Source organism: Vanellus vanellus (genome assembly GCF_965231255.1).
Source record: "Vanellus vanellus genome assembly, chromosome: 16".
In the NCBI taxonomy this organism is placed as follows: domain Eukaryota; kingdom Metazoa; phylum Chordata; class Aves; order Charadriiformes; family Charadriidae; genus Vanellus; species Vanellus vanellus.
The window spans coordinates 7,961,463-7,982,597 of record NC_138921.1 but is presented as its reverse complement, the minus strand read 5'-3'; the positions used below and the strand labels follow the sequence as shown (position 1 = coordinate 7,982,597).

Below are 21,135 nucleotides of genomic sequence, written 5' to 3'. Positions count from 1 at the left end.
CTTTTTCCTACTCTATATGATGAAGCAAATTACTTCACATGAACAAAATTTCTAGATGCGTGTTTTGTTTTGCACAGTAGTTGAAGTTGACTGGTATTCGGTGTGGGCATTTCAAAACAAGAGAGTGTGATATTTCCAAAGAAAGGAAGGGAATGGAATGCTATCTTGAGGGTTGGGTTTTGTTTTGTTTTTTTTTTTCCCCTCTGGATGTTATTTCTGAATATTCATATTGGTGTTTAAAAGCTCTATTTTTTTCTCTATATAGTACTGCATGTGTACTTTTGTCAAGAGGAAAGGTAGAGTGGCCCACTGAATTCCCTGTGCCGAGCTGTACCGGCTCCCTGCTATAACAGGGCAAGGATTGGCCTTTCCCATTGCATGACCTATTCCCAGTCAAGAGTCAGGCTAATCTCCACGTTACACTTTCAAGGATCATTTTACTGTTTGCTTTTAAGCATCCTGACTGGTGGAGCTCTCAGCCCTTCTGTGACCTCCATTAGCAGCCTGCTCAGAAGCCACCTCTGGCAGCTCCAGTCGTGGTGTTCTCAATTCATTTACCGCACCTGCCTCCTTTGTTCTTGAGGGAGGGGGACTAAATAACTTGATTTCCTCCACTCAAAATAATTTGGGAAAACGAAAATGTACACTGCTGTCCTCAGAAGCTATGCAGATTCCTGCGCTACCTTCCAAATCCGTCTCCACTGTCAGTATTTCTCTGATGGCAAGGTGCCTGCTGATCCGGCAGTGTCCATGGGCTCGCTCAAGGCAGTGCGTCTCCTTGGGGGGAGAAGAGGGGATGAAAATTATCCCTTCCCTCTCCAGTTATTTATATAACCTGGAATTCCCAACCTAACTAAAATCGAAGTCCGGGTTTTGTTCTGCTTTCTATGAAGGGTTATACAAATTAAAGCTGAGGTAATGGTTTGAAACTGTCTATTAGCAAAAGTGTGGAATTATTTCCTTTAGTTTCTAATAAATAGTCAAAATGGCACTTTATTGATTGAAGGGCAATTCAAGGTTAAGTTGTTGGCTGCTGTCTGTAAAATATATTAAATTTGGGCCTTCCTGCCTGATAGTCACAATGAAAATTGAGGTTGCAAAGCAAGCCTTTGTTTTTTGTTTTTTGTTTTTTTTTTTTTTTTTTTCTCTGTTGCTCAGTTTCCGCTTCAGCTAAGCTTCAGGTCAAAATTCCTCAATGAAAATAACAAGTAAATACTGGGCTTCTGAGGGAGGGGCATATCTTTGCCAAGAAGAGAAACGGCACAATTTTCCAAGATTTTAAGCACTCTTAAAACCCACTGAAATGCTAATGCTAAGCATGTTTGTGGATCAACCTGAAAGTAGCGTGGGTTTTTGTCCCTAAGTTGCTCGTGCTAAAACCACAGCTATGCAGCTGCGCTGCAAGTCAGATATGTACAAATATGGGTAATGGTCTGCAATTTATATTCTGAGTCTCTATCTTCTCTCATCTTGTAGATGCATATGACACTAACTTACCTGTCAGTATGCTGACAGCCTTTTCCATCTGTTGTCTTATTTTTTTGCACAGGAAAGAAGAATGGAGATTCGGACAGGAATTTTGATACACTTGATTTGCCTAAGCGATCCGAAGCAGCGAAAGGTAATGCTAATGTTTGTGCTTTTGGAAATAACAAGTAGCCTGGGAGCTGGAGGCTTTTAAAGGGACTTGAGACACGAGCATATCAGGCCGATCTCCCTCTTTTGTATTCAGTTAATTGAAACAATAGATGTGTCAGTGCTTGTAGTTATCTAGTATTCAATACTGGATATAACCAGCTTTTATATAAAGCTGCTGAATTGTAGAAGTCCATCTGATTTGGTGTTAGATGATTGTAACTCCATAGAGGGGTGAGTGCATGCTCTCTTCCTTTACATCTCTATTTGCGAATCGCCTGCACTAGAGGTGAATGTAAGGAGTTAAGAAATGCATTAGGTGAGCGTACTTGGCGCTAACCTTTTCACTTCCCTGGCATCTCTGTAGTTGTTCAGTCTTCCAACGAATTGGAGAGTGACAGTAGGGAATGAGTTCAATTTTTTTGTCTTTACTGATAGTTGGTCTTCTCCTGAATACAGTATTCCTCCCTGTCTGTAGTGAGTAGTACTGATAGTTTTCAAAATCGGGAGGTTCACAGAAAAATTCTTCTGCATTGCGCTTTTGTATTTCAGCTCTGGCAGAGGTGAAATCTTTCACAGTCTGCATTCCCTTCCTGCGTGTGTGGTACTTTTCTTAATTGGAGATTAGGAAATTATTTGGGACCTCATTGGCGTCATCTCTTCATTGTCCTTTGGGATCTGACTGGGATCCTCTCTTCTTACAGCATTGGACGGTGTTTTGAGACTTGCACAGGTTTTCATTTGAAGTGTGTGCAATGTCACTGCAAAGATTTGGCCATTGTCATGGCAACTGCTGCAGTGCCACCCTGTCAACCTAGCCTTGCAGGAAAAGCACTCCCACAGCACCCACACCTTAGTGAACTCTCAATATCCAAAGCTACCTGAGTATTCTTCAGAAGGGAAATCTTAAACTCTTCCTGCATCACTTGTACAATTTCAGAGAGTATAAAGAGACAGAGTGACTCAATGGAGAGATCCTTTGACTTGGGATATCTGAATTATGCTACTCTAGTGACCTTGATTAAATCAACTAATTTGTGCCTCAGTTTCCTTACTGAGGGGAGCAACAGAGGCCATATCTAACATCCTTGGAGATGTACTGATAGTCACTAATGGTATAATACTGAAATTCTTTGGCAGTGAAGCTCTGATTTGATGATATGCAAACTAATCCTAATACATAAATGGATCTAATCTATTTACAGACACCCTTTACAATGGGTACAGTTTCTAGGCTAATGTCTAAACACTAATTTTCATTTGGTGCATTATTGCACAAGATACTAATGCACCTCTTAGAAGGTGCAATGCCATCCTATCCGGAGAGCTGCAGGAAACTTCTCCTAACCAGCTTTCCCTTTAATGACATCGCTTCAGGGCCAGGCCTTGATTACATTGCAGAGCAAGGAGACGTCTTAAGGATGCAGAAAAAGAAAGGAATACAAAATATAGCAAGGGCTTCAGTACTTTCATTCCTCTCCTAAATGTGATTGGAACGTAGGTCCTGCTGAAGGGAAAGGATGGAAATTGAGGATTTCTGCAAAGAAATTGATCTTGCATAACTTTCTTTAAAATAAGGTAAAAACCTTTCATGTGGCTTTGTTAATGGTAGAAGTGTTGTCGTCTATCTTATGGGAGACATATCTGTCTCTCTGAGCTTACACAGCTTGTTATCTTATTCAATTGTTAGAAATCACACATTCTTGAAGAGATTTCATTTTATAATTTCAAGATACCCCTATTTAATCTAAGCAGAATAGATTTTAGTCTGACTACATATCTCATGCCAGATTAGGTCAGGAGATTAATCCCACAGCATTTTGAAAGAAGCCCTTTGACATGGAAAAAGGCATGAGAAACTGTTCAGTTTTGTACTGAGAGTAAAAAATAAATTCAATGATGTATTTTTGTTCACTTCAGTACTAGTAGTTTCCTGCAAAGCATCTAGTTTACCTGAGAGTTCCTGGATATTAAAGGTTCTAACAAGTTTGCTAAGACTTTGAATTGTTCGGTAAGATAAGAAAAATAAAATTGCGGTTTTAAAAACCTTAAAAGCTCCGGTCAGACCTATGCCGTAGAGTATAATTGGCTCTGATGAGATCAGCTCTCAGCTGAAGCAGAACCTCGTTACTAAGACTGAAAAATCATGCAAGTTTTAATGATCAAAAGCACTCATCTTGAGTGACACAATGAAGTGCTATTTCAAAAATCAACAATTATAGATTAATCTCTTTCATGTATTATTAAAGCCATATTCAAGTGAGTTTTCAGCTGGAATCTTTGTGGGCAAATGAAACTGCAGTAATAAGATTAGTTCATGCAATGCAGCAAATGAACATTGTGGTAGTTAGCAACTATTGAGATGCAGTGTTATTAAGTTCCCTGTAATCTTATAGTTAACATCCGTGGTGCTTATCTGGTGGATCCAAAGATGAGTTTTCAAGACTTGACGTGATGATTTCCCTGTAAATTATTCTTAGGTATGATCACTGAGCTTAATTGACATTGTACTTATGATCGCTTGAAAAACTGCAAACTAGAAGCAGTGAACTAGTTCAGGCCTATTTTCTATCATCTCTGGAAACTTTGTTTGGTCTCCAAATTACTTTAATTGCAGGAATCTCAGCCTGTCCTGTAGCTGAACGTCATAAAACCAGAAACTTTTGTACTTCCTGGTTGGGGGGTGGGGGCAGGTTAGTGTCTGTGTGGGAGGCAGAGGTTTTCTCTAAGACAGCTTAGGAACACGTTCATATCCTGAGCAGTCCCAAGGGTCTTGTGAGTTATTACCTTAGTCTACATGCTTAGGTTTTGGGTTTGGTTTTTTTGTTTTCCTGGAATTTTTTTGTTCTGGAGAGGAATAAATGAATGAAGGCGATTCTTTTTTTTCAAAGTGATGAACTAGACTTTCCTTTTCTTCTGATTGCTCTTGGTTTTTTAATGGAAATCAGATTTTGCTGCAGCGCAGCATTTGAGCAGCCCTGAAACCATTTCTAAGCCTTTAATAATTTTATGTGCTAGGCATTCTGGCAGGGGAAAGCTTCCAGTTCAGGGTTGTTATCTGTGGTAAACTGGATAATGTCAGACGGGAGAACTTGCAGTGCTTTCAGAAGCTGTCTCATCTGATAGTAAAAAATAAATATATGTGCTCTGGCAGTGTCCAGAGTACTGCTGTCCTCATGAGGAAAGACTGTGGAAGAGAAGCTTCTTGTTTCCTCTTTGTTGAAAGGAGCGTGGTTGTTTGTGGGTTGTTTTTTTTTTTTGTTTTTTTTTCTGACAGTCAAAGAGAGAGAGCAGATAAATTTGGGGGGGAAGTGATAAGAGGTTGCACAGAGCCATATGAGAAGGGAACAGCACTGACAAGAAATTATGAATGCTGTCTTCACAACCTTGCTAAATTTAGTACTTTCAGAAATTTCTGCTTGGGGGGGGGAGGGGGAGGGAAGTCTTGCTGAAATCTCTTCCCCGATATAAAGTAGGTCACTGGTAGTGGTATTGGCTGTCTCCTCTGCAGCATGTTCTCTTCTGCACTACCACAGCGCGAATGCTGATTTCTCCCGTGTATGCATTAAATACATAGCATAGTACAATTCCTTTGCTTTGTTCGCAAAGTCCTTATTTCTGAGCAGGAGTAGTGACAGGAGGCTCGTGCGCTCGGGGGAAGATCAGGATTAATCATATCTCTGCAGCGGAAAGCAGTGTCTCAGATGGCAGACTGTGCGATAAGGTTTTCCTGAAAAGAATCGGCATTGATATGTGTCAGCCCTCTGAAGATGTTATAAAGGTTGTAACATTTAATCCTCTTGATGTGAAGGTGTTGGATTGTCTGTCTCTGTTCATCAGTGCTGGAACATGAGAGGAGAAAGTCCGGAAGAGAAAAACAGCTTTTTATATGGAATGAGCTGGTTATTCCTAAGTAAATCCAGACCTTAGTGCTATTTGGTTTAAGCTAATCTTGTGGCTTCTTGTTTATGGGCACATACATCTAATGGCATAAAAACAGATGCTCTAAGGTGCTTCGGGTGTTGAAGTTCAGGTATGATTTCAGTCTGTCTCATTAGGGAATTGAAAGTTTTCAGCCATAAGGAGACAAGTGCAGGTACATTTCAGCCTGGTGGATGAGCTAACTCAATCTCTCCTTTGAATTGCTTATTAAAGTAGGTATTATCTTTTCCATTCTGATTATTTAAGCTTACTTCTATTGTAATGGCAACGTAAGTTTAAGAGAGAGTCAAGCAGAAATACTGAACTACTGCTAAAGCTGCTTACAGTTGAACAAGTTATTTTTTTTGCAGCAGGGAGCTCACAGGAAAGCTGAATTTATTTGAAAGGTCAGCTTTGTGTGTACACTTACCCTGGTCAGCAGCCTGTGTATGTAGGGAATGAGATTTTGGGGTGAACTTGTCAGCAGGTGAATTTCTTCTTTCTCCATTATCTGAAATCCTCAGTCGCTTTCCACGTAGCCTGATGCTGATGATAGATTTTTCTATTCCAGAAGGTGAGTGTTTAAATTCCCCTATAAATCTTTGTGTTACTGCTCCAGGAAATTAGACTTCCTGGCACTGTCAGGGTAATGACTTTAACTTAGTAGATTACAAAAATGCTGGCAATTTGTCTTCAGGTAAAGGCAACATGTAGTGGGGGGAGAGAGAGAAACTTCACTGAAGCTTTACTCTGACTTTAGGTTTGTAATTAAGATTAGCTACTGTTTTCATTTCACTGCCGTTTTAATTTGTTTTCTTTAAATCTTTACAAGTTGACTCAAGCACTCACCTGCCCTTTCCAGCTCCCTTCAATCATTAATTTTGATTGTCGCATTGTGAATAAGTGAGTAGAACTGATTGATTAATGGTACCATCCACACCCCTCCTGTGCCTGCTAGTGGAAATTGAGGGACTAGGAAGATCTCCTCTGTGAGAGCAAGTAATGTGTTCTTGTATTAACATTTTTTAAGTATTTCATGCACGCTGTTGAGAATTCCTATCAGAATTATTAAGTATCTCTTATTTCCATTGCTTTACTAAGCAGAGTGTTCATTTTGGTCCCCTATGTTTTTCATAATTTACGAACCAGTGAAAGATTTCTCATCTGTCTTCCAGTGCTTTGAGTCAGAGAAAATTTATTGCCTTGAATAGGAAAATTCCCATATGGAGCCTGCCCTTGCCAAACTTTCTCTAGCCCGGTACCTTAAATTCTCATTTTCAACATCTGCAAGGAATTCGGAGCAGGCACCTGTGGATTTTTCCTTTCTTGCATACACGCTCTTTCCACAGCTGACTGCTAACTGGTTTGGAATGCTCTGCTTTTATTGTCATAATCTTCTGCAGTTCTTGCGTTGAGCCACTTGTTTGTTCAAAGCTGGGTTGAAACACGGCAGTGGGTTGCTTCCTGGCCTGCTGAGCTGTGCTCTACAGGTGGAAACTCTCATTTGTGATCTTTATGGATCTGTTAAATTTGATTATGTAGAACATAAATTGTAAGTTTAGGGCTGAAACTGAAGGGTTTGAAAAATCATATGTGGAGAAGCAGCTGGAATGTGAATTGGAGGTCCAGCAGTACTATTATGTCTTTTGTCTTGTTTCTGCCCTAACATATCTTCTTCCAGTGAAAAGAATAAGTCTGCAATAGCTTCTTGTTGTTCTTAACGTGACAACTCAAGCAATTTGAACTAATCCCAAAGGTATTATAGAACAATGATCATTATCAAGTAGACTGGTCTAAGTCTGTAAGAGTTGTAGGCTATATTAACACACTGACACCTTCTCTGTTTTAATGGTATATGCATTTCTTGCATGACTCAGGTATGGAGAGGGTTTAATGGTTATTTGCTTAGCATGGATTTTAAATGGAGTGCAAAATTCTGTCACCAATAGTTAATTTGATAAAACTTCCTTAAAACAAGAAATCGTTCCATTAGGAGTGTTGTTCTTTTTACAGAGTGTTTTTACAGAATTTACAGGCAGCACAAATTGTCTGTAAACTCTAGATGAGCTGAGCAGTAATGGGTGGTGGTGACTCATTTTCAGAGATGAGGAGGTGTTTTTCTTTGACTTCTGTCTCAGTCCTAGTTCCAGTACGTACTCCGGAGTACCTACAAGGAAACTTGCTGTAAGATTGTACCTGATTAGAAATGTTGTTGCTTGAGAAGTTTTATGTAGGCCAACAAGGCAGGAGAAGGAACAAGTAGAAGGGTCTGCCTGGCTTTTCAGGGACAGCTGACTTTGAAACCTGTTAAATAAACACTGCTTCGTTATCTTGATGTTCCTTGTCACTAGCTGTTCTCAGTTCTTGCTGCCTGTTGCGAGGATCAGTTGGTTCTTCATGGTAGATTTGTGTCATAGCCATACAGAGCTGCTGGACATCATTGCTAAAGCAGTTCTAGTCCTAGTTACCGATTCACGGTTTTATCTTGTGAGAAGCTCACCTTGTTGCACAGATGTTGCATAAAATAAATCATTAGCACAATTCTTAAGGGTTGTTCCTTCCTTGTTGCTTTTGTGCAGGTAGTAAGCCTTGAACAGCTTGGCCTTTGAAGGATGTTGTCCTTCGTGGAACGACCTCTGTTTCCTTGTACATAACTTGGGGGCATAAGGTTTAAAACAGACAAACAAACAAAAAAAAAACCCACAAAATAACCCGCACCTATTTTTAACAGGTGTTGAATTAGCTGAGCAGTTAAAGCAGCAGATTTTCCCCAGGTAGCATGTTTTACCCACAGGTACCCATGGTGAGAGATTGTCATGTAATGCATTAAACAGCAGCAACTAGACAAAATCTCTTGAGTCTTTATCTTGGTGCATGCTGCTGCAACAGGACTTTGGCAGACATGTAAAGGGCACGGTTACGCTTTGTATTGCATTATACTGCTAGAATTTGGATTTAATAAAACAAAGTGCTCTGTTGTGTAGGAGTCAGCAAACCTTTGTAGAGGGACGTAAGTTATATCAGTGAACATCATTGCACGTCCAAGTTTCTCTTATGGTCTGCTTGTTTTGTTGCGTCACTATTCGTTTGTTGCTAAATGTGATTTTCTTCAAGTGCTATATCCTTTTTAGTTCTCTCTTGACATACAGGTGACTTAAGTCGTAACACACATTTGTACGTCAGTAGTTGCCTAGGCATGGCAGTGTTTGTCAACTGCGAGGTGCATTTGTTATCCACAGACGTATGCGTGAGCTGTCTTAGGGTCAGCATGGCCTTGAGGCACAAGATGCGTCTGCCTTATCTGAAGTTTTACTGTCATCACCGGTGGGTGTGATCACTTGCATTCATGTAGGCATTTAATATTGTATATTCGTAGTAGTTATTTTTGCAGGAATATTCAAATATCGATAAGGACTCAGGTCAGCCTTGTTTTTCTCAAGTGTGTATGACCTTTCTGAATTCTGCCGCTAATTCTTTTCACTTGTTAATACAGTTCTGTCCTACGACATTCTTACTTTGGAGACTGTGAGGAAACAAATATTTTTCTGGGAGAAATACTACTGATATGACCGATACCCTACACAGTGACTGTGCATAGTAGTGCTGCTGAGACTCACAGCTCTGCTGTGTGGGGTTTAGTTATTCCACCAAATCATGTGAGAGGAATTTGCATCCGTTATAGGACCAGCTCTTACGCTGGTGTTATCTCTCTGCTCAGGAATGTGAAAAATAGTTTTGGCTTTGCGTTCTGGTAATTGCTACCGTGTTTGTCAAATTGCTGCACTCTCGCTTCTGAGAATGCTTTGACATTGCAGCTCTGAGCTGTCTTTCCGGTCCCTTGTTTTGTCCATAGGGACATCCAGGCAAAAATTGTATTTACAGACGACACGGGCTAGATTCATGGTGGAGGTGAAATGGCATCTGTGGAACAGCGAAGCTGTTGCAGCTGCAGTAAGGGGAAGCACAATGTTTGTGTGACTAGACTATCCTATAAATTGCCCAGTTAAGAGAGATGTTGCGTTAGGAAGATTTGAATTGGGAACTTGAAGAGTTCTGCTATATGGAGGATATATAACCAGTGTAAACTGGAGAAGAAATTTCAGCTGTGTTAAATGCCATTAACATCTTCCCACCCCCAATATGAACGCTTCATAGTGTGACTGTCTTATTTTTTTTTTGGTTTAGGTTATATAGCTTCGAAGTTTAAGCTGAGGGAGCAGTGGGAAACAACTGCTGGGACAGGGAGGCAGGAGGAGTGATTGTAGTGATACGAGAATTTCCTTCATATCTGTATTTATGCAGCTCTTCATGAAGTCATAAGGTGGTTGTTCTTGTCCATGACTACTTGGCTCCACTGTAATTTCTTTGCTTGTAGTAAGAGGAAGCACAATGTTTGTGTGACTGGACTATCCTATAAATTGCCCAGTTTTTCCCTTTGTCTTCCACCTCTGTCTTAACAGCTAAAGGTCACATGCAAGATGAGTTAGGAAGGCAGCTTGCGTTCTGAATTGTTTCAAACTCTTCCTTCTGCATGAGAAAAATCTGACTTACCTGTAAGGTACTCTGGTTATCCTGGAAATAGTGAATGAACATCCACAACTGTTCCACCTCTTTATCCTTCTCTTGCATTCTTGAATGGTGGGTCTTCCTCAGTGCCTGGAGGGGAAAATCTGGCAGTAGGAGACAACGTTCTCCCTCTCCACCTTTAGGTCGTTTCACCTGTGGCTCTCAGGACTATAAAATAACTCCAGTAGTCAGCTTCCCGCTCCGTCTTGCCTGAGGCTGACACCCAAGAATATAGATGTATTATAATAACTAGCAGTGTCTTCAAAAGACAAGAATCCCAGGTGGTAAATTCCCTTTCCAGCTTGATGTGAATTTGTGGCCAAGTTATAAATGCACAGAAAATGAGACTTATGCATGTGGTTATAACATCTTACGCTAGAACAGCCTATATATACTCGCATAATAAAGTAGCCTATGAAAAACTAAACAGCAGGAGCTCCACTCAAGCACATGGTAATTACAGCAGCTACTAAGGAGATGGAGTGATCTGGAGCTTCAGCAAAAGACAGAGCTTGAAGTAAGAAAGTCTCATTTTCACATTCCAGCATTGCTGCTGACTTGCTGCCTGGCCTTAGGCAAGTTAATTGCGTTCAGATGCCGGGCTATAGTGAACTCGTTCATGAAGTGTCTGCTACTTCCACTGCCTTCACAAGAATAATTGCTGGTATTTTCACTGCTGCTGGGATATCCAGTACGGATGGAGTGTAAATGATACATTTGTAAAAACAGCAAAATTTTGCCAAAGTATTGTGTATCACAACTGTTGCTAGCACCACAGTGATAGAAAAATGAAATAAAAACATAATTTTTGTTAAAGGTGGTAGTGACTTGCACCAATGGGAAACTGGGTGAATGCACTGAGGAGCTCATGTTGTAGACAGCATTTTGAAAATATGTGATACTATGAATTGCTTTGTGTTCTTGCTATGCATATTGTACTTCCTCTCTATTGTTATGGAGAAGTTCAACTGTGTTTTATGATGCTCTGTAGAGATAGGTACATACAGAAACCAATACATAACTCGAGACCTCAGCAAGTTTTACAGCCCAGCTACAACATTTACTTTAGTTATAGCAGTGTGTGCTCTCTGGCAGTGCAGGATCTTAACCCTTCAACCACTGATTGGATTTTCGTGTCCTTTATACTTGGCTAACATTTCTGATGATAAAACAGTTAATGTTGGAAAGTGATTGACATCAGTCATATTTTTTCTTTTCACAGCTTTCCCTGTACTGTTTGCCCCAGCTAAGAATGGTTAATACTTTTCTCTCCCCACCCCTTGGTTTGTGTATATGTTTTTGCATTTCTATTCTACAAGCAATTCTAATTGTTACTCTAAAATAGAATGCCTGCTATTACAGAGCATAGCTCATTTATACAGATGTTGCTCAAGGACTGTTTATAAAATGAGAATGTGCCAAGAAAGTCTGCCAGAAAAAAAAGCAGGAGTTGGTGGGAAGGTGCTTATCCCACATAACTGTAACTGCCTCAGTCTTGAGACTTAGTCACTGCAATGAAAAACTCACTCCATCTGTCCGTCCATCCATCCATCCATTCATCACTGTTGCATTATGTCCGATTTCTGCCATGCTGCTTACTCAGCTTCAGTTAAGAAACAACAACAATGAAAGCTCAGAGACTTTTCCCCCCGTTTTAGCATAAGTGCAAAAAAGGAGGATGATACTTTGAAGAGGGGTGTGAATCAGAAAGTTGTCCTGGTTGCCTAGGCAGTAGTATTGTGAAGTGCAAGGAAGAGGAACTTTGGCTTCTGTCAGAATTTAGAGGTGAAATTTCATGTCAAAATCGATTACAAAACCTGTGTTGCACAAAGTTACGGTTGTCTCTAGTGTCCATCAAAAGTACCGCAGCAAAGTTCTGCTGACAAAGCTACTTGACAAGTTAAGAGAACAGCAGAAAGTTTCAGAACAGCTGAGGCAGAAAAATGGTGTAATGTTGATTTAAATCCCTTGCCAGGTTTCCAGAAATAGAGTGTGCATAAGTAAAGGAAGTAGTTATAGCTCCGGGTGAGTGTTATGAAGGTTGTGCCTTTAGGAGTAATAGGAATGTGGATAGCTTTCTTGGAGGCCTACGTGATTCAGATGCTTTCAAAACTCAACACTAGACAGACATCTCTCCGATCTTACTTAAAGCGTCTGTCTGGGATACTCTGGCTGTCCTGTCTGGTATTCTCTTGCCCACAAAAATGCAGGCTAATGCCCTTAATTAAGCATTGGAACAGGTTCCTCAGAGAGGCGTTGAAGGGTTCTCTATCATTGAAGGGTTTCAAGACCTGACTGGACAAAGCCATAAATAACCTGGTCTAAATTCAGCATTGAACCTGCTTTGAGCAGGGAGCTGGCCCAAGTCACGTCCCGCACTCTTTCAACCTAGTTGTTCTGTGTGACTCTTTTGTTAACTGCTTACAAAGTCAGCCAAAAAAAAAAAAAAAAAAAAAAATCTGTCTGCAAAAACCAGCACGTTTTTTGTAGGGACAAGGTTTTTCCAAAACGACTTCATCCATGACAGCTAGCTGGGTGACTCAGATGGGAAGAACGAGAGCGCCCATTTGCCCATGGAACCTGGGAAAGGACAGTATATGTAAAATGCATCTTAATTGCTGGATCTTGGGTTGATTGATTATTTTTTATAACTATTTTTTTCCCCCCAAGGTATGGCTTTTTTAAAAAACAAATACATTTTTACTTATAATATGTACTTTGTCTGGTGTCAGCACAATAAACCGTGTAGTCCTTGCAACACTACATTAATCAGTCTTTGAGGGTGTGCTTGTGACAGCTAATGATGGGGGAGAGAAAGGGAAACAAAAATGGAATAGTTGTGTGATTCTGAACTAATTGCAAATTGAGGTGCTAGAGATCAAGCAAGGAGGCCTTCCTTATAATGCAGCCAAGACAGGGGCGGTACGTGCAGTAAGGTGTCTAGCATTTTTTCCACTTTTGCTTGAACAGTATTTATTAGAGTTAATGGAGAGCTTTAATCATGGAGTTAATCTGAAAATTAAAATAAACTGGAATGTCAAATAACCTGTGCATTCTGAATTGCAGAAGTCGCGGATGCTCATTAGTCAGACTGAAGCTGCAGTCATGTTTTGCAGAAAGGCAAATAAAGAGAATAAAATTAAGACTTCTGTTTTCTCAGCATTAATTTCTAGTGCGTTTACCTGCACAGCTGCTGCAGTCCTATTATCTGACTCATTACTTTGTAAACCACTTTGAGTGTGAAAGCTGCTATATAAAGCCGTATTTATTTCTATAACCCTGAGTGCTCTGCACAAGCTTAAAAGCTCCCCCCTCCTCCAGCATGACAGGGGAATGATACGACTTAATGTGCCATATACCTCTTAACTGTGGATGGAAGAAAAATGACCTTGACCCGAGAGGCAGGCATTTTACATTGTAAAGCAGACACTTAAATTTACCTGTCAGCTGGAAGGGGGGGAATCTTATCTCTCCGTGGTTTAGAAAGCAATGTCAATCCAGCTGTTCATTGCTCTGAACCCACTGAGAGCTTGATTGCCAACCCAGGCGTTTCCAGGTGATGGAGGCGAATGTTGATCAGTACGTGGTAGAAAGGAGAGCATTTTTATTTTGGCCTCTCAGACCATTAGTTTCAGCCCTGAATGTTCAGTGTCTTGGTCATAGGGAAAAGTGGAAGTCTGTAATAGCATGAAGTGTTATTTGTCTGTTTAGGAATAGAACATGATTCAGGCTTGTCTGGAGGGAGGATTCGCAGAGAGCAATCCTTCCACCTCATGTCCGTTCAGTCATGTTTTGCACGCCTTGCAGTCTCCTTACTTTACTGAATATATTGTTGGTTTTTTGGGAGACATTTAGAGCAATTTTGTATTGTCTTTTACCCATAGCCTCAGTAAAGTGTAAGTACCTGACACACAGTGACAGTCTGCTTGGACAGGCCAGGTTTAGGTGGACGAGGCAGAAACAGAGTGGGAGGGGAGAGGGGGACACAGGCTGCCAAAGTGAGTTGTGTGGTTACACGGCATTTCGGTGACCGAGCTGGGAAGAGAGATGAGGTTTCCTGATTTCCAAAGCAACATCTTTCTTACTGGCTCATGCTAACAAGCCAGGTAGCAAATGCACTCCATTTGAAAACATCAGTTCCTCTTGTCCCTCTCATACAAAGCCAGGAAGAATATTTAATCTAATGAGTTTTGTTTTGAGACCTCTAAAATCACAACCAGCAAATCTGTAATCATGATTGAGCGTATAATTGCTGAGAGTCCTGCTGAGAGCTTAAAAATGATGAGCAAGAAAAGCATCTCAAAAGACTCATTCAAAATATGAGGGGAGAAGAGTAAGATCTAGAGAAAGGATCTGCCTTAACTGGAGTGTCCCCAATGACCTTTAAGCACTTAGGAAATTGGAAGTCTGCATTCCTTGCAAATGCAGGTTTCCCACTCCCCTTGTGGGGATACTTTGTGCATTGAGTCATAAAACACGCTAGTGATCGCTGTGGAGCACAAAAGGCAACTTACAGATGTCTGAAGGAGAGATGAGAAATGTCAAGGATGACTGAGGTGTTAGTTGCATTGCAGTGTGTTTGGGATTTCTCAAGGAATGAGAAGGTGTGGGTGTTAGGGCCCACTTATTCAATTACATGAGTGCTGCTTCCAGGAGAGTGCTTCCCTTCAGGTTAGTGCTAATGTCTAAAACTTAAGACTTGGTAAAGGCATGTGTGACTTAGATTTGCGCAGTTCTGCAAGATTTTGCTTAATAGTTAAATCCTAACAACTAGGTCCTCTCCAAATCCTACATATCTGCTTGCTGAAAGCAATCCTGAGATTAAACCCACTGAAATTAAACTGTATTGGCAGTTTTCTGCGTCGGTGGAGCCCAGCTTCCCTGAAACACTTAAAATTTGGTGCCCTTCCTCACTGCAGTCTGGAGGCCAATTTCTAGACCCAGCTATGGCTGAGATGGCCCATGAGAAGCCATCAGGGCATTCATAACATTGCCTTGCAGATAGGAATGAACAGAAGTGGGTATAGGTCATAACATGATGGGAATTTCAATACTCTTGAGGAAGTGTCTCACCTTATTTACACTTATTACTGACCTTTTCAGAGTTTTCTATAGGCGTGAACAACCTCCACAGTAAATGTCAGCTTCTGCTTAGAATCTTTTACATGGGTGGTTTTAAGCTCAATTTTTAATTGCATGTTATTACCATAAGAAAGCTGCATTGAAATTGAAAACTGTCCTAAACAAAGTGGCTATTGGGTTAGGGATCTTTTCACTATTTTAACGGCGATGAAGTGGTTTCAAAGAAGCTGTCAGAGTTGCTTTGAGGTAGTGTCCCTTGTGGCTTTGTAGTAAAATTTCTCATATGACTTTCTGGTGGTTTGTGAATGTGGGCCATGCCTGTGGGATGGTAGAGATGGGGCCAGGCTGCAGTTGGATGCTGTGTAATGTTCCCCTGTTGCCTTTTGAAAAATGTCTCTGTTCTTCCTCTATTCATTCAACTCAGTATCTCATTCACTGCTACGTGCTGGGGCCCCAATCTTTTTTTTTTAACTTGCAAATAGATTTATTTGTGGTTGTAGTATGTGTGTGTGTTTGAACAGCTAAGGCTTTAGTGAGCTAATTCTCTCCAGATTGTGTTGTCCTATCTCATATTTTGGTCCAAATTTAAGTTTTATAGCAAGATCTGTGTTTCCGGGAAACCTATAATTCTATGGGCAAAGCTGGTTTTGTGTCAGTTCTGCCTGTGATTATGAGACAGTCAGTGCATCAAACAGCAGACATGTTTAAATTTAATAGAAAGTTCCCCGTTTTTCTAGAACAGAATGGTTGCAGAGAATGGTTGGCAGAAAGGAAAAGAGTTACCCCTTCACTCCACACCTTCCGTGTGGCGCGTCCCAGTGCATCCCTATTCAAATAAGGAAGGAGCAGCAGCATCTTCTCTTCCCTCACCATCTGTAGCCCCTGCCTGGATACTGTGCTTTGGGGATGGGTGGAAAATTCTTAAAGATGTTAAGGTTTCTGCCTTATGCTGGAATCCATGAGAATTAAGTACCCAAATACTGTACGTTGAAAACTTGGGCTGCAAGGTCCATTTTTTGTTAGGGAAGTTGAAGAAAACCTTCTGTTCATGCTGCTTCCACTCTGGCCTGACATTTATTTGACATTGAAAACATCAAATTCTTTTTCTTGGATGCTTGGGAGATACTTGAATTGCCTGACAGCGGTGTAGTGACTGTAATTGAGACAGATTAGAGGCACTGGGCTGCCTTTGGGTGCGTGGCAGCTTTCATGACATGGAGAGAGGAATTGAAACACACTTTTGACTTTGGAAGCTGTAGCAGGAACTAATTAGCAATTTCAGGACACAAACAGGATTGGAGGAAGTGTTTGGGTTGGTGTATAATAAATTATTTAATAACGCGAGCGAGTCTGTCCATATGGCACTTGCTTATAAAAGCTTATAGAGGCAAGATTGCAGGACTCTGCCTGTAATGAACCAAACAGGCTTCCGATAGCAGTCCTGGTGATTAGGAATCACTGACCTTTCATTTCTCTAGGCTGAGACTGGACCAGCTAGCTGCTTCTCAGCTTGGATTCCGATAACTTTTCCCCAAAAAAGGTTAGTTGTTTATATCCAAATATTTTCTTCCTACTGGGAAGTATTTTGAAGCGTTTGATGTTTCTGTGAGGGTAGATCCACTGGAGAATTGACAAATTTATTCTTCCTTCATATTTGAGGAATTCAAGCTGTGGAGTTCTGCGGCCCTTCACTGCCTTAAGCAGACGGGCCTCTAACAAGCAACTGAATTGATATGAATAACCAAATACTTGTGTAATGGTTTATGACCATTTATGAGACTTTATATAAAAATCATGATGAGAAGTGAAAGTATAAGTAGACTCGGTGAGGCATGAGTAACCCAGAAAGAAGCTTTCAAATTGGCTTCCGAGTGTAGTTCAGTGTGTGAGCTCTGAAGGATTTTGGTTTTTCACTTGATATTGTTTTTCCCTTGGTTCTGAAGATAAAACTCAGACAGGCTGCGAAGGGGAGAACCTGACAGGTGCCAGCCCGAGTGCAAATACTGTCTGTCGATCTGTGTCTGTCGCAGCTCTAAGCAGCGCCCATTGCTGACACATCCAAACGCTTGTCAGGAGTCTGCGGGCTTCCAAACCAGAGCAGAAAGTCCCTCAGCAGCAGGACAGTGTTTTGAAGAGCAGTCAGTGGAAAGTCCCATAGTCCCATACCTGACAAAGCAACCCTGTTTGTGTCAGTTCCCGAGTGATGGAGGATTTGGGTTTGCCTTGCTGGTTAAGATTCAGTGCCAGCACGCCAGTGCATAATGGCGGAGAAGGGCTGATCCCATGAGGTGCTGTGGGTCCCACCCCGCACCTTGGCTCACTACACAACTGGTGGAGAGAAACGGCATCCATGGAGGTCTGGAGGAGTGTGGCTGCTGCATCCAGGCAAAGTGGCCACCCGTTGCAATCTCATCCGACGCTGGCCAGGTTGCTGCCATTCCTTAGCAGCCGGCTGTGCAGCATCACCTCGCGGGTGGGTAAGCGCAGAGTTCTCCAGCCTGAGAGCTGGTCCCCACCTGATGCTGGATCTTACAGCTTTGCTCTGTGCAGCACTGTGGCCTCTCTCCCACTCCGCAGCCCTGCATGAGCTTTTGTGTACTGGCCTGCTGTGTCCCGTGTAAGTCACATAGCAGGGGATGTCACTTAGTGGGACCATACCCAGCCTCACAACCCAGCACATCTCATACAGACTCTCTCGGAGATAGGAAAAAAGATACTTAAGAGGTCTACAGAGGTGAGAAAGTGTTTTCTGTGCTTTCTCCACCTTTCTTGCATAATGCAGTACTTAATGTCTGAGGGTGTGTGGGTATTTCAGCTAAATAAGTATTACCGTGTAGGGTTTTTTATTTTGCCTTGTGTTTGTCTTCCATTGTGTTTCTTCCCTTTTCTGTGCTTCCCTACTTGGCTGGGGTTTTCTGACAGTAAGTTTATAAAGCTGTTCAACATCCAGACAGTCCTGAATAATGTCAGAATCTTTTTAATAAAGTAAATTTACTTAAGTGGCATCTGGAGCCAAGGACTAATGCATGATTCCTTTTGCAGTAAGCTTTTCTCTGCAGACAGGTTTCTACTACTGAGCTTGGGAGGAAGGTTAAAAGCTCGTTAGCTTCCTGGAGTCAAAGCAGCTGATTGGCATCTGGAACTGCAAAGCTGAGTTTTACAGGGGCTTGAGGCCAAAAAAAAGGGCAATTTGGAACACATGATCCCTTAGTTAAACACACACAAAAGACCAAAGGAAAGAAAATGGTTAGGTCCAGGCAGCCGCAAGTCAAAGGAAGGAGTCCCTTAACAGTGCTTTGGATTTTCAGTGGTGACTGTAGTTCTGAGACATTTTTCTGTTATGGGGCTCTTGGACTTGTTGATGAGATACTAACATCAACACATTGGATTTTATTACTGGACATAGCTGTGGTGTGATTTTTTTTTATTTTTTTTTTTTTTTGTGGGCTTTCCTTCAGGAAATCACTCAGTATCTCTCTCTTTAATAAACACATTTTATACAGTAAGCTCAAACCTCCTGACGGTTGGGCTGGACGATTAGGCATCTGCACTAGTAACAGCAGCGAAAAGTCTGTCTTAGATCCCAGGTCTGTTCAGCTGCATCACGTGGCAGCTATGATCAGAAAAGCAGTAGCGTGCTTTACTGAGCTGTATGTGGGTTTTGTAAGGAAAATGCTTTTACCTGGCTTTGTTTTTTTCAGTTTAAGGAAAACTCCCTGAAAACACACATGTTCTGGCATGTATACGTGAATGTACAGTCGTAAACCCACATTTGTTTATATAATGTGGAAAGTAATAATTTTCCTCAAGTTCCCAATCCTCATTAGCTTTTGCCAGCCATCTCTCTATTCCTTTTGTTCCTTTGGGAAAGCTTAGCTAAATGGAAAAGGCTTGCAATATGCTCCAAAAAGCAGTGAATTCAAGCCCTATCAAGGCAGGGAGTAAGCAAGTGTCAGCCTAGAGATTCCTCCATTTAGAAGCTTTCCCCATTAAGAAGAGGGGTCCATTTTCACACCTGCTTGTATCAAATGAGGCTTTCTGTGGTGTCACCTCATTGCTTTGTCTTTCCAGAGTTGCAAATGGGGAGCGATCTTTGGCAGTGCTGTGGATTTGGGTTATTGTGGCGTCCCCACATGTTCCTGGTTTGTGCTTGCCCATCTTGAGGACAGTACGTGTACACCTCCCTGAGCTTCCGTGTTTTCTGCTGGTGTAACTGGCCCAGATGCTGGGAGCCAGGCAAGCCAGACAGGCTGGGCAATCTTCTTATTTCTGGTGTGGATTGTGCAGCGCTTGCGATTGCTATCTGTGGCTGAAAAGGAGGGGTGACAAAATAGTTGTTTGGTGCCAGGCATGAGGAGAGACCCCCTCAGGGCATGTGAGGGATCACCAAGCGCTGCCATCTGGGTCCCTTTCAGAGGGGAGAAGGAAAACAAGTCAGTCGTGTAATTCTGGACCCTCGCAGAGACAGGAACAGACATGTCGGAAGCACCCATGGTCAATAGTAGCAGCAGCCCCGAGATCTAAAAGAATAAGCATGGACATTTGACCTTGTCCACTGGTGTTCCAATATTCCTGTTATGTTATGGAGCAGGCAGCATCTGGAAATTCAGGTTTTCCCTCCCAGGGAAACATAACCCGATCAATGACACGCTTGGTATTGATCTTGTATGCATGGGCCAAATTGCTGTCTGTTTAAGGAGTGCGCATCATCGCTGTGCCCGGTGTCCTTTTGGGGTTGGAGGCCTGTGTCCAACCCCAGAGCTTCAGGAAGAAGCTTCCCTGGGGGCAGGGAGCAAGACTGCCCCCACCTCCAAGCGTTGCTGCTCTCCCAGCGTATTGATCCACCCTCAGTGAGATCACCAGCCTGATAAGCCTAATCTGTCTTTTGTCTTAAAATACTGTAGTGATTGAGACAAGAGTAAATGACAGCACAGATTCGGAATTTCTCCAGGCAAGGGAGCGTTCACCCCTCGCTTAGAGTCTCAGGTGTGCTGAGCTACCAGGAGTGCGGTACCCTTGCAGGGCTGGCAATGTCATGCTGTGAAACCCTGCAGAGCTGGCAGACCTTTGGTGCCAATTAGTTTCCTATTCACTTATGGCACATGTGAGCCAGGATTTTGAACCAAGTCCCCTTCTGAGATTTTTGCAGTGGTGACGCAGGGCCTGGAGTGCGTTCCAGGGGCTTGCAAACACTGTGGTGAGCTGGTGATGGGAAAAGGGGAACCTGTATTTGCAAGCAGATTGCGTTTGATCTGTAGCTCACAAAGCACAGACTACAATGTCTGTTCTGTGTGTGTGAGAGAGGGAGAGAATTTTATTTAATGTTTGATTTTTAGATACAAATTGCAGTACAAAACAGACTTGCTTTTGGAATAACATGATTGTCCTGTTCCCCTTAAAAGAAAATTCATTCAGTTATCACTGTGAAGTAAATAATAGCTTTGGATCAGAGAAACTGGCGAGAGAGCAAGTGTTAACATTTCATGTACTGTACTTAAAGTCTCCAAGGTCAGATGCAAGTCTTCTGGGACTGGGGTAAAGGAAGCTATTTACATGAACCATCCATTTTGATCATTCAGCCGAAGGGCTTAATGTTAACTTCGGGTCTGAAGCATTGCTGCTTGTAACAATGGTGTTTCTCAAAAACAAACAAAAAACACTGCCAAAGGTGACCTACAAATGCTTAAACGTGCTGCAGTTCACCCGCATGCCTCCTCTCCCAGTCAGTGGAGACCTTCAGCATCTCTCCCATCTCTGCACCAGCCTGGCTGCCGGGTATCCCTCACCCCTCTGTAGTGGGCCTGTGGGATGCCACATCCCCTGCTCAGTGAGCAGCTCGGGGAGTGCTCTGGTTATCTGCAGCAACGTTCAGATCCTGATTAAGTATTGGTCCTCCAGAGCCTTTGCTGCTGATTAGTGAACAGAGGAGAG

At 42.0% G+C, this 21,135-nt stretch overlaps 1 protein-coding gene across 1 annotated transcript in view; it reads left to right on the top strand.

Annotated features, from left to right (window-relative positions):
- Positions 1 to 21,135, top strand: part of ARVCF (ARVCF delta catenin family member) — a gene marked incomplete at both ends in the record, with an annotated part of 171,403 nt that overhangs the window by 129,834 nt on the left and 20,434 nt on the right. Inside the window, one exon of the mRNA XM_082491809.1 lies at positions 1,550 to 1,621. Coding sequence (XP_082347935.1) covers positions 1,550 to 1,621 — 72 coding nt within the window. The remainder of the gene's footprint in view (positions 1 to 1,549; positions 1,622 to 21,135) is intronic.